The 13,750-nt window shown below is 49.4% G+C and overlaps 1 protein-coding gene across 4 annotated transcripts in view; it reads left to right on the top strand.

The window, feature by feature from the left end:
• PRDM16 (PR/SET domain 16) overlaps positions 1-13,050 on the top strand; it is a 233,027-nt gene extending 219,977 nt beyond the window's left edge. For 2 of the 4 annotated variants that reach the window (XM_087915000.1, XM_087915001.1), the window contains exons 10-17: positions 496-583; positions 3,452-3,624; positions 4,076-4,153; positions 6,625-6,794; positions 7,782-7,956; positions 8,506-8,730; positions 9,333-9,507; positions 10,974-13,050. In XM_087915000.1, the coding sequence (XP_087771126.1) occupies positions 496-583; positions 3,452-3,624; positions 4,076-4,153; positions 6,625-6,794; positions 7,782-7,956; positions 8,506-8,730; positions 9,333-9,507; positions 10,974-11,108 (1,219 nt within the window). In that variant the 3' untranslated portion in view covers positions 11,109-13,050. The remainder of the gene's footprint in view (positions 1-495; positions 584-3,451; positions 3,625-4,075; positions 4,154-6,624; positions 6,795-7,781; positions 7,957-8,505; positions 8,731-9,332; positions 9,508-10,973) is intronic. The other 2 variants (XM_087915002.1, XM_087915003.1) reach the window with 2 other exon arrangements.
• The last annotated feature ends 700 nt before the right edge of the window (positions 13,051-13,750 follow it).

Here is a 13,750-nt window from a genome sequence, read left to right as displayed (position 1 = left end):
TACACACCATCCCTGACCGAGATGTGTGATAGGAATTGTAGGGCCCCTGGGAGGTCCAAAATTGCATGCCAACCTATCCCTTTGCTCTTATCTGTCTCTTCCTCAACTGAAAGAACACAAACTCCCGAAGACGCGGGAGCTACGCGCTATCCCTGAAAATTGAACCTAGCCCAGATGCCACCCATTCTTCTTAGGGCCTTCCAATTTCTCATTGTGGCTGAAGTCCTCTCTTTCTCCGGAACGTAACCTAGTTGAAGGAAGTCGGACTAAGTTATCAATCCAGTTGAGCCGAGAAGGTCCGATTTGTGCGTAGGCTGTTCCTTATCTGGGTTAATAAGCTCAAAAAAAAAAAAAACCCAACCCAACAACCCTTGAATGTGTTTTCCTCAAAGGAAATATAATAATTAGACTGGATTTCCCTCCTTTTCAAAACCATACAAAGGAGACTATCCGTTTTCTTCTGTGAGGTATGTAACCCTCTGTCTTGTTGTCCAGCAGGGTGGAGAAACGGAAGGTGGCTGACTCAGTTGGGGCACTAAAGGAGAAATATCTCAGGCCTTCACCACTACTTTTCCATCCTCAGGTAAGGCCCAGAAACATGGGATGGCCAGTGTTCCATAACAACCTTAATTGTGCACAAACTAGACAGTGTTTTCAACCACTGATGGATGAAATCAGTGGTGGGATTCCATTTTTTTTTACTACCGGTTCTGTGGACGTGGCTTGGTGGGCGTGGCAGGGGAAGGATACCGCAAAATCCCCCTTCCTTCCCCACCCCACTAACCTGCTTTCCAGCTCCGTTCTCCTGTGCAGGGCAACCCAAGGAGACCCAGCCGATCATCTGGGACTCAATGGGAGACAGAGAAGAGATGGGGTTGGCGGGGCCAGTCGGAGGTGGGATTGGCCGGTTCTCTGAATGACTCAAAATTTCCACTCCCGGTTCTCCAGAACTGGTCAGAACCTGCTGAAGACCCACCTCTGGGTAAAGATCCACCCAAGTCCTTAAGTTTCTTCCTCAAAGTTAATCAAACTAAACCAGTTGTCCGAAGGCAGCCACCAAAATTTGATCAAAAGTGGTTGCGTGTGAGCAGAAGCTTGCTCTTCTGATGTAATGGCCCTTGGGAAAGGGGGGAAAGAGATGGCCGCCAGGGAACAATCAGAGAAGGGAACGGGGAGCCCACCGCTGCATAACGGACGGAGAAAGAAAGCTTTCTCCCTAAGCTGTAAAAAGAGACACACGTTCGGTCTTGCAAGGTTATTTAACATGGCCTCACAATAGAGTAGGATCTGTCTGCCTCTTGTCTGGTCTACCTAAGAAGGTTGGCATCTGCTCAGAGTTGAGTAGAGTCATGCTGGCAACCAGATTGTCTTATCAGAAGAAACCGGTTTTCAGCACCTCGGAGAGTTCCGCATGCAACACGTTGCTCTCCAAAGTTCCGGAGACTTTGATCTACCGTGAAATGTTCTACACCAGGAGGAACATACCTTAGCCTTCAACCGTCTCGGTCTTTGGCCAAATCAGCTCAGACACAACAACGAGTTGGCCTGCTGTGTGCCAAGCCATGGCTTTGTTAACCACGTCACAGCCCCACCATTGAGTTCGCCCCAAGGCTCCTTCTCCCTCGCTGGCTCCAGTCAGGAAATTGAGGAGGTGATGACTTTGGGGGAGTGGAGAACGTTGGGAGTGGAAACATGGAAGAACATCCCGGTGAAGAAAGAGGAACGCCAGATTCGGGAGACTAGGGAGAAGCCTTTGACCCCGTCTGGCTGGCATGGAGGAATTGTGACCAGGTGGACCTCTCGACTGCAGGTGACAATTCCAGGCGGGTCTCCCAAGATCCCTTCAGGAGATCTTGGCCTTGCAGGAGAACCTCAAGCAAGAAACCCAAAGCCTGCAGCCCCCGCCTCTTTTTCCGAAAGAAAGCCAGGAAGAGGGAAATGATATCAGGCCCGAAGGAAACCTGTCACTTTCCAGAGAATGGAACAAGGGGTAGACACACTTCCTCCCTCAGGCCAAAACAAACAAACCTGGATTCCCTGCCAGAGTAACTTTCACTGGTGACACCACCTCCAGAGTGTCCGTTTTAGACCAGAAACCGGGTTCAAATCTTTGGCGTCCATCTCAGCTGAATTTGGAGGGTTTCGATTCTCGGGAAGCTCTCATTGTTTCCTCGCTGGCCCGAGTCCCATTTGTCGTTTTTTATTTTTTTTTTATTTTTAAGAGTAGCGGTTCTGACTCTTTTGGGAACGGCTGTTTTCAAGGCTAAACTTAGGGGCTTCATTGTTTTCCTTGGGCTGGAAAGTTTGCTTAATAACTTCCCTCCATTTTCCTTTTCAATGGGCCCAGCCATGAGATCAAGCCCGCCAGGAAGATCCTGTGTTTGTGTGGGTCAGAATAGGGGAGAATGGCTCAGACGGCACAGCTGGTAATTGCCCACGGCTGCAGAGCGAGATAGCCACGGCCGAGCTCGGGCTGTGGGGGGAGGAGATAAAAATGACCCCCCACACACCCCAGGTTGACAGGGAGAACTGGCTGTTATGGGAGAGCCCATAATAGCATCCTTGTTACCTCCTCCTCTTCCTCCTCCTCTTCTTCTCCTCCTTCATCTTCTTCTTCTTCCCATCCTTCTCCTCTTCCACCTTCCTTCTCTTCTTCTTTCCTTCCTTCCTCCTCCTCCTCCTCCCTTCCTTTTCTTCTTCTCCTTCTCCTCCTTCCCCTTCCCATCCTCCTGCTCCTCCATGTTCCTTCTCTCCTCCTCCTCCTCCTCTTTCCCTTTCCCTCCTCCTCCTTTTTAATTTCTTCTTCTTCTCCTCCTCCTCCTCCTCCTCCTCCTCCTCCTTCTCCTTCTCCTTCTTCCTTTCCTGCTTTGCCTTCCCATCCTCCTCCTCCCCTCCTTCTTCATCTTCCTTCTCTCCTCCTCCTCCTCCTTCTCCTCTTCCTCCTCCATCTTCCTTCTCCCAGAGTGCACGGGTAAAAATTAAGCTAGAGTGTGGAGTTGCCCTACTGCTTTCCTTTGGACAGTTGTAGCCAGGCCTCGCACATCCCGACACCTGCCTTGCCAACCAATTTCTTCTGCAGCCAGCAAGGCTGGCAAGGCTTTCCTGAAGGCCTCTGGAGCTGGGGACAAAGCTCTGGATCGATCCAGAGCTCTGTTATCTGCTCTAGAGGCCTTGCTGGCTGCAGAAGAAGTTCCTGAAGGCCTCTGACAGTGAAAAGGAGGCCGGGGGTGAAGCGTTCAAGTGAGGTTAGTCAGTGGCAGAACATCCCCCGAAAATAAGACCTGGTGTCTTTTTTGGGTGGCAAATATATATATATATATAAAAGACAGGGTCTTATTTTTGGGAAAACACAGTAGGAAACTGCTTGTGATCCGCTTCAATCCCCAAAATTTCCAAGCATCTGCCCCAAAATGTAGCCTTGTGAAACTTGGCTTTTCTCTTCCCCTTTTAGATGTCAGCCATAGAAACCATGACGGAGAAATTGGAGACATTCGCAGCCATGAAGACAGACGCCGGGGGGACTTCCTTGCCCCCCCTCCCTCACCACCCGTTCAACTTCCGGTCGCCCCCTCCCACCTTATCGGATCCCATTTTGCGCAAGGGCAAAGAACGTTATACCTGCAGGTAAAAAAAGAGAGGGAGGGAAGGAGGAGTAAGAAATGGAAAGGAAGGAAAGGGAAAATAAGAATGAAGGAAAGAAGAGGTGGGAAGGTAGGAGAGAGAAGACTGAAGGAAAGGAAGGGGAAAGGAGAGAGAAAGAGAAGGAAGGAAGGAAGGAAATGGGAGAGGGAAGGAGATAGGGGAAGGAAGGAAGGATGGAAAGGAAGGGCGATAGAGGGAAAGAAGGAAGGAAGGAAAAAGAAGGAGTGAGAGAGGAAGGAGAAAGAAATGGAAAAGAAGGAAAGGAAAAATATAAAACAATAAAAACTAGTAAAAGAGAATAATCACAGAATAAATTAATAAGAGAATATTATTATTATTGTTGTTGTTATTATTATTATTATTATTATTATTATTATTATTATTATTATTATTATTATTATTATTATTATTATTATTATTATTGGCCTTCTAGATACTGTGGTAAAATCTTTCCGCGTTCAGCCAATCTAACCAGACACCTCCGAACACACACAGGGGAACAGCCTTACCGGTGAGTAAAAAATAAATAAAGACACATTTGTCGCGTTTTATAACCAGAAGGATGGAGTATTAATAAGATTTGTACCCAGAACCGGTGCTTTAGAGGCTTTTAGAGGAGGGAATCGCTGGAAATAATTCCTCAATTCCACAGCGGGAATCGCACAGCAAAATCCAGGTTTCAGGCTTGGCTGAATGAAGCTGGCACTTTTAATTTTTTCCCTTCCCAGTGCAAATGTTTGCACCAACATCCATCCTGGGATGGTGCCATCCTCACCTCCCTTGGGTTCCAAATAATAAGGAATATAACCCACAACAACAACTGCATTTCTTAACACCAGGGCGTAACAACCGGTTTAATTTTCAGTCGGGACACCTGCATTTCAAATCTAATTCTTTTCAATTAAAACTTTTTTTTATTAGTTTATCGGAGTATAAAATACAAAAACCATGGAAAAGTAAGAAGAGTGGAAGAGGGAAAGACGGGGGTGTTGTGTAATAGGAGGGGAGAAAAAAAGAGAAAAAAAACCACCAATTCCGACTCTCTTCAGCACAATCAAAAGTCACAACATTACAACAACTTTTTTTGCTTTTACGCAGCAGGATTACATTTCATTCTGCTTCGAAACGGCTTCCGGATTATGTGTTTGCAATGAGGGGGAGGGAAAAAAATAATAATGAAACTTCGATTCTGTTTTTTTGTAAATTAGACAGGCTTATTGTTATAGAAATGGCTTGTACGTATCGCTGGGTAAAATTAAAATCTAATTCTTGATTTGCACAACCCAAACTAAGGCGGATGCAACAGCTTCGCACAGAGACAGGAAAAAAATAAATAAGAATAACTCACAGTTAGCTTTTTAAATTTGATTATCTGTTCGCCTCGACCGTCGATTAAAACCAAGATAGGATTTCTGAATCTATCTAACCCAATTCTCTGGAGCTGTTTTTGTATGCAAAAGAAGAAAAAACGACTATTGTTAGAGAACAAAAGACACGCGGGAGGAGAAGGGAGAAGAAAATTTGGGGAGGTTTATGGGGCCACCTTAAGCGATGGGCAATATTCTTTTAAAAAGAGGTAATATTTGGCACAGTGACCCTTTCTCGTTTCTCAGATTATGAGCTCATTCTACACAAACTCTCCCCCCACCCCACCCCCCCAAAAAAAACCTTTAGGAAGAGAATTTCAGAAAGGTATCTCTGCTGGCTCCAAAAATAATAAAGATATTTTTGGGAGGGCTGCTGTGTTTCTAACTGTTGCACATTTGGAAAGTATGCGCGGTCTGCATAATGTAACACCCCGACAGAGAGAGAGACACAGACAGACAGACAGACAGACAGACAGAGAGGAGGGAAAGAAAGGATAGGTAGAGAGGGAGGGAGGAAGAAAAGAGGGAAGGAAGAATAAAAAAAGATAAAAAGGGAAGGGAGGGGAAAGAAAGGAAGGAGGAAAAAGGAAGAAGAGGAAGAAGGGAATGGAGAAGAAGGGAAAGAGAGAGGGAGGGAAGAGAGTGAAGGAAGGAAGAATAAACAAGAAAAGGGGAAAGGGAAAGAAAAGGGGGAGGAAGAAGGATGAAGGGAATGCAGAAAAAAAGAAAGAAGGAAAACTGAAAGAAAGGAAAGGGAAAGAGGGAGGGAAGAGGGAAGGAAGAATAACAAAAAGGGGGAAAGGGGGAGGAAGGGGAAAGAAAATGAGGAAAAAGGAAGAAGGAGGAAGGGAATGCAGAAGAAAAAAAGAAAAAAAGAAGACTGAAACAAAGGAAAGGGACAGAGGGAGGAATGAAAAAAGGGAAGAGAGGGAAGGAAGGAAGAATAAGAAAGAAGAAAAATGGAAGGAAAAGAAAGGAAAAAAAAACACCAAGGAGAGGGAAGAAGAACAAGAAAAAGAGGCAAAATTCGGCTGGATTTGACTGCCTTTTCTTCACCCGCTAGACTTTGAGTCTGGTGTCTTCCTGCAATTTTAAAATTCCCCCTTTACGCATCTCAACGTGGCCCTCTTGAGCAAGCTCAGAGGAACTGCAGCCCTTAAGTTTTCCTTAAATCCTCCCCTTCCCACCTGCCCCTGGAGCAGAGGTGGGATTCAGCCGGTCCGGCCTGTTCTGGCACACTGGTAGCGGAAACTTTGACTAGTCCGGAGAACCGGCAAATGCCACCTCTGGCTGGCCCCGCCCACCCACCCTTACCTCTCTTATATCCCCTTGTTTTTAGCTCAGCTGATTTGCCGTGCCTCAGCTGAGCTAAAAAAAGATAGCTCACCTCACTAGCTCACTAACTCACTGTTCACACAGACGGCGGGTTTCAAGTACTGCGCACGCACGATAGAACCGGTAGGGAAAAAAAAATTGGAAACCCACCATTGTCTTGGAGGGCCTTTTAAACAGGGTGGCATTGAATAGGGTGGCAAGAAAGGAGATTTGACCCCAACGTGTTTCCCCCTTCTCTCTCTCTCTCTCTCTCCTTCTCCCCTTTCTTCCCCGCTTCCAGGTGTAAATATTGCGACCGCTCGTTCAGCATCTCATCCAACCTCCAGCGCCACGTCCGGAACATCCACAACAAGGAGAAACCCTTCAAATGTCACCTCTGCAATCGATGCTTCGGCCAGCAGACCAACCTGGACCGACACTTGAAAAAACACGAGCACGAAAACGTCCCAGGTAAGCTGAATCTTTCAGCTCGGCGTCTGCGCTGTCCCCATCCCGCCCCTTCTCCAATAAGAATGTTGCTTGCTGCTCTGGTTTTGTTGTGGTTTGCTGGCAGCCTGTGTAGATGGCAGTGGGCTCAAGACAGTGGGGAAGAACGGGGCCCAGTCTGGGAGTCTGGGGAGGACTCATTCAATGCAGGGATGGGGCCAGGACCACCTGGGAGTGGGGTGTTGCCTTCGGAGGCCTTCAGAGTCTGGCAGCAGCAAGGCCGAGGATCCAGGGGAGCCTGTTCCCAGTGTGCGTATGCGCGGAGCTGCTAGAAGACGAGAGCAGCTGAAACAAAAGGGGCAACTCAGGAGTAAGGCTTGGAGGTGATTGCCCCTCCCATTAAGGGATAAAGGACAGGTAAAGGTGACGAAACCTTTGCAGGAAGCAACGTCCGGCTCCCCCCCCCCGCCCGGTCTTCATATCATCCTGGACAAGTCAAGCAAATTTTTGACTTCTCCTGTCCTTGGTGGTTCTGCTCAATTTCTGGTCTAATCAACACCAAGGAGGATGAAGGCTTATCTTCTCCCATGGTCCCATCATGCATCAAAATGTCCATGTCCATCTTCAGTTTTTAACCTCCTCCTCTTCCTTCTCTTCTTCTTCCTCCTCCTTCCCCTTTTCCTCCATCTCTTCCTCCTCCTCCTCCTTCTTCTTCCTGCTTCTCCTCCTCCTCCTCTACTACTTCTTCTTCCTCTTCCTTCTTCTCCTCCTCCTCCTTCTCTTCTTCTTCCTCTGCATTTTCCCCATTCTCCTCTTCCTCCTCCTCCCCTCTTCCTCCTTTTCTTCTTCTACTTCCTCCTCCTCTTCTTTTTCCTCCTCTTCCCCATTCTCCCCCTCCTCTTCCTCCTCCCCTCCTGCTTCTCCTTCTCCCTCCTCCTCTTCTTCCTCCTCCTCTCCTTCCTCCTCCTCCTTCTTTTCCTCCTCCTCCTCTTCCTCCCTCTCCTCTTCCAGTAAGCCAGCATGCCGGAGTCATTACAAACCACTTGAGGAACAACGCATCTTCGCCCACTTCCGAATCAGAACACCAAGCACTTTTAGACGAGAAAGAGGACGCCTACTTCTCTGAAATCAGAAACTTTATTGCCAATAGCGAGATGAGCCAATCGACGGCTTTAGCAGAGAAAAGGTACGCAAGATCACCCAGAAAGGTGTCGCTTCTCTCTTTAACCTCAGTGGGCGATCAGGGTTCCTGGTGGATTTGACTCTTTCCACAAGAGCTCACTTAACCAACTTCTCGCTTAGCAACATAAATGTCAGGCATAATTGTGGTTGTAAGTTGAGGATGTACAGCAGGGGTGGACTGCCACCGGTTTAACAACCGGTTCTGTGAGTGTGTGCTTCGCTAGAACCAGTTCAAGGCAGCAACAGGTGTCCTTTCAAACTGCAGAACTTAGGAGATTCAGGCAGTTCAAAGGAGCATAAAGATTTATTGCAAGTTTAAGCTCTCTAGGAGAATCTGGCCAACTAACAATCAAAGGGAAATGAGCGGGAGATAAGAAAGGCATTCAAAAGTTGGCTGGACTTAGACTTCTTGTGGCCGCGCAGGGACTCATTTGACTTATGACGCCTTTGACACCTCCTTCCCTCGGCCTCAGCCTGGTTATCTCCTCCATGGCCTTCAGAAGGCTTTGTCGACCCTTGTCTTTAACCTTTGTGCTCTCTCTCTCTCAACCAGGCCCGAAATCCAGAACGCCGACGGCGCCACCCACGGTCTTCCAAACGACAAAGTAGAAGACATCGATGAGGAAGAGGATGAACTGGAAGAGGAAGACGATGACAGCCTGACGGGGAAGTCTCAAGATGAGACGGTGTCGCCCACCGCCGAGCCACAAGGAGGGTATGAGGAGGAGGAGGAAGATGAGGCCGCGTCCCTCACCATGAGCTTTAACCGGGCCCAGAGGTGGGTTTCCACTCTCTCGGTGGGTGGGAGGGGACCCTCGCTTTTCTCTTCTCATTCCACGCCCCCATGAATGAGTGATTTGGGACCAGCTAGAACGTCAAACTCCAGAAATTCACGAGAAAAGAGCTCGCCAGATTGTTTCAGCTGCTGATCAACTCCAAGATGTTCCCATGGTCCACAGAAATGCATGACCCATGGTCCTCAGATCTCTAGGATCATGGCAGTTTGAGCGAGCGACAAGGCCCGATCGGGGGGGGGGGGCGGGGAATATCCACGACACGGAGAATCGCTCGAAGTCGGGGAGGGGCGTGTACGGCGTGTCACGCCGCTACACCCAACGTCTGCTCCGTGCTCAGCGATCTTGTACTATTATGGCTGTGTCTGTCTGCCCGTTGTCCGTCCATCTGCCTGCCTGCCTGCCTGTCTGTCTGTCTGTGTCGCTCGCCCTCCCTCGTCTCGCATGCGGCTCCACGGAGTCCCCTCCCCTTCCTGGCATCTGCACAACCCGCTCCCCGAGTGTGTTGCAGCCGGATGGAACTAACAGGTCGCCCCTGCTTTCCCTCCCTCCCTTCCCTCCCCTCCCTCCCTGGTGCTTGGTACAGGTGTACTGAGGAGAACGAAGCCGGCTTGTTAGATTTGGAACAGATGTCGGAATTTGGGAAGGGGCTGGACCTCCACCAGGCCTCCGAGGAAGCTTTTGACGTTAAAGCTGTCTATAATTCCACCTTAGATTCGGAGGCACTAAAACAAACTCTGTTCAGGCAGGCCAAAAACCAGGTAGGTTCGATCCTGAGTTTTGTAGCGAGGCTCGCCACATTTCCCTGCGGACCCCAAAGCATTGAGATCCCCGAGACCTCCCCCACCCCGCTCTGCCCCCCACCCCTCCGGTCCTCGCCAGCAAGGCCGATTTCCATCCAGATTAAGGAGCAGCTGTAATTTCCCCACCCGCCCCCTCCATCCCCATGCCAGTCTTCCATCTCCGGACCGAAGTACCTGAGCAAAGCGCACATCGTCTTCCAACTTTCCCGCGGCTCGAATCCGGCCGTCGGGTTTCTGACAGGCACCTCGTTTTTCCGCTTTCAACCTGGCTCGAGAATGTCTTTCGAATTCCTCTCGAGGGTCTTTTGGGAGGAGACGCGACCGGTGCAGGGATGCCCTTGCATCCCTCTGAAATCTCCTCAGTCCCCCCCACCCACCCACCCACCCAGTCTGTAGAAGAGTTAAGATGTCCTCCGTTCACTGGCATCCCCCGGAAGTCACTTCCGAGTCAATAGACACAACCTTTGTCCAGCAAGGACAACTTTGCACCACAGAAGTCTCCTTTCAGGGTGGGATGCACGGGGGAGACACGCCCTCCCCCCATTTCTATCTCCTTTTCTGTTTAGAAACCGGCTCCTTTTTTCTTTTTGGTTTTTCCCTGCATGTCTCTTGTCTTTCTCATGACTTAAAACTAATCTGCCCAAGGTTTACTAACGATTCGGTGTCCTGCTTATTTGTGCCTCGTTTTGTCATCTCCAGCTGGCCTTTGAGTAGAGGATGGGGATTTCCACTCCAATAATTGATTTTCTTTTCAAGGGCATAAAAACTGCAAAGGGAGACCCCGTGGCCTTTGTCCTAAATGTTGTCTCGTGTGTCTCGGGATTTTGGCGGGAGGTTTGTTTGGGGGGGGGGGGAAACGGAACCCGTTCACTTCTCCTGCGAAGAAATCTCCCATCGGTCCATTCCTAAATCTAGAATCAATCATTTATTTGGGGAGATTCTGAGTGCTGAAGGGGGCCTTTACCTTTCCGTAGATAATCAGCTCAAATTAAAATTAAATTAAAATGTAACACCGTCATGTACAGTAAAACAAAACCAACTAAAACCAACCCATCTGTTCCCGTTTCTGTAGCAACCAGTTCCAAATCTTTGCAAGCAAAGAGAAATTGCATGCCAGATTCCTTGGTGTTCACCTTCTGTTTTAACTAGGGCAGGAAGTGGCCCCTAACCGTCTCGGGGCCACAAACCCAGCGACGTGCAAATTCTCCAACTTCAACAAGAGTTCAAGGACAGTGAGCACCCTGCGGTGCCACATTTCCCTGTCTTTGGGTGATGGGAGCTGAACCCCGCCCCCCAACAGCTGGAAGCCCCCTCCCAGTCCGTCTCCAGATCGTCCCAGATCTCGGGAATCCCGCAGATTCTGAAGTCCAATTCTCCCGTTTTTGCCGCGTCTTTCACGTGCTGTTTTCTTCTGTGCTTCATAGGCTTACGCAATGATGTTGACTCTTACCAAGAACAACCCCTTCCATCCTTCCTCCCAGAACCCCCTGGACGCCTGGTTGAACATGGCTGGAGCCGCTTCCGAGCCAGGAACCTTCAATGCCGTCGGCCACCTCTGAGATGCCCAGGGAGGCGGCCCCGCCAGGATCCCAAGCGTGGGAGGCCGAGGTGCCCGCCCGTTGGCCTCCTCAGCTCTCCCGGCGAGCGGAAGATTGGCAGAAGGACACCCCCCCCCTCGGGGCAGGAGAAACCCACCACGGACAGCTCCCTTCCCCATCGGTCAAGCCCGCCCACCTTGCCCACCTCTCCATCGCGGGAGAACGTTGGCTTCCGGTGAGGGACACACCAGGGTGGTGGACCCACCAACCCCGTCCTGACCCCTCTCCGTGTTATCGCCCATGTTGCTGAGCCATCAAAGATGCACTTGCCCCCAGACCCCGACCCTTCTCCCCACAAAGGCGCCCCCCAGGCCCACCTGTCCAGGACTGCGACCAAGATGGTGACCTTCTACCCAAGACGTTCTCGCGATAAGGACCGTGTTGACTTTCTGTCGTTCTCCTCGCCTGAGGTCCACGTGCATCCATCGTACCCCACTTTTCCTCCGGGGATTTCCCGCGGATTCCACATTTCCTGTGTCTGATGGACAACTCCTTCTAACAGACGGTTCTTCTCTCGCAGCCCGTCAACTTTTCTACCTGGGCTTCAAGAGGCAAACTCTTTTCACTGCTTCCTCAACCTGGTGTCTTCTGAATCGACAGGCCCAGGACGTTGGGCTGGGTAGAAAACTTATTTTTAAGGGGGTGGGGTGGGATTCAACTACCTAAATTAATCCTCTTCCCATCCATCTCAAATCAAGAGAAGGCAAGCTCGGCTCAGCCGGCGAGAGAGCCACGAGTTTCGCTGTGCCAAATTTTGCCTTGGAAGTTTTCAAATTTCCAATCCCACCCATCCGCCCCCCCCCCCAAAAAAAAATAAAGATTTATTTTTTTCCTCCCCCACTTAGGAATTTCTTGGGAATTTCCTCCAGAGATGTTAGGCACTGCTAGTGGTTATTCTAATTTTTTTTTGTTCCCTGCCTGAGCATTCTCCCTCCACTGAAGGAGGATTCAAACCTCGAGCATTTCAGCCACGATAATCTGCAAAAATTCTTCTTTTGGAAATAAAATCAAACAAAATAAAGATGGACCAAATCGTCTTGCATCCCACAAAATAGAACCTTCGTAGAGAAACACAAGAGAATCATATTTTCTAGCGTTCCTAGTCCACGCCGTGAATTAAACGGTGGTTCATTAGAACTGTACATTCTTGTTTTTTATTTTTGTTTTTTAAAATTTTCCTTCCTAAACCACTCTCCCGTTAGCTTCCCTCCGATCTTCTCTCTTTCCGTCACAGCCAGGAAGGTGCAAATACATTTCAAATTTCGCTTGGGATGATCAATGAGTGTAACGTTGGCATTTGGGAATGTGGGTTTAACTGAGCTCAGAGAGCCGCTCACAGCGAGGGGGGGAAAAAAAGCGAGAAAATTTTAATTTCATCCGGCAGTCCACGTTGTTTCTTCTATTTAAAAGGCAGCCTTTCTTGTTAGACTCCAGATGTGGAAGACACAGATGTCTGAACAAAAGGAGCGTTTTCATTTCGTTGTACATTTTCGCCCCGGGGTTTAGGGTTTCGTTTTGTCTTTTTTTTTTTTTCTCATTCCCACCCACCCTTTGGGTTTCCAGATTTGCAGCTCTTCAAAATCCGAATCTCTCCTCCCAACTTCGCCAATGTTTTCAAAAGGGGTTCTAGACCCAGATCGGTGAAACCGAAGTCGGACCGAGGCAAATCCGGCCTCGGTTTAAGCCGGGCCCAAAATAATTGACCCGCAAAACGGAAGCAATTAAACGAGTGACTTTGAAACCGTTCTGCTGAGCCCTCCACCCCATCCCACCCCAACCTCCGGGGCGGGCGGGGGGGGGAATTATAAATAAATGTCTGTGACTTCTGATCCCATGAATTCAACTAGTCGTTTCATTGGTTGTTAGCGTTGGCAAAGAAAAGAAAATAAACATGCCATTTTAATCTTTGTGTCGTCATGTCTATCAGCAGTCCTCACTTCACGGCCCATTTCCTTAGCGACTCATATGGTCTCCTCAGTCCCGAAGGCGACTTAGGACCCAGTTCTGGGGTATCAACAGCTGGACGGACACACACATATACACAAGCACATCACTGCTGTTCCGACCCAGTTCCCCAAACACAACAAACCTTCTGTACTTAACCAACGATTCCTTTATTAAGAGCGCCGGCAGCGCCAGCAAAAAGATTCTATCTCACCGCAGGCTGACAAATCCACCCGACAGAGAGATGAGTAGTTGTCTGGCACACCTGTTCACCTCCGCTCCTTGCCTTTTATCCCCAGAGCTAGGGTGGGACTTTGCTAGCGGCGGTGGCTCTTCCGTCCCAAGGACCGGCCCATAGATTTCCACTGCTCTCCTCTCCTCTGCCTTCTGTGCATCCATGCATCAGGCACTGGGCCCAGCTGTTCCTCCTCTTCCTCATCAGCCACCTTCAAACCTGGGGGCTGTTGACCCATACCAGAAGCTCTTTATATCAAATCAGAACCGTCTTGATTGGCAGGGGGTCCCCCAAAACCTTCTCCCGTGCCTTTTCCCAATCCGCCTGCACATTTTACCCTCCCGCCAGCCACGCACCTTGCATTCCCCAGCCAGAAGAACCAGTGCAACTCCAACCGCCATCTTCTCACGTTGTCAGACCAGCG

The sequence above is a fragment of the Pseudonaja textilis genome, chromosome 18 (assembly GCF_049901715.1).
Source record: "Pseudonaja textilis isolate UNSWEBS1 chromosome 18, rPseTex1.2, whole genome shotgun sequence".
Taxonomy (NCBI): domain Eukaryota; kingdom Metazoa; phylum Chordata; class Lepidosauria; order Squamata; family Elapidae; genus Pseudonaja; species Pseudonaja textilis.
This window is presented reverse-complemented; position numbering and strand designations above follow the sequence as displayed.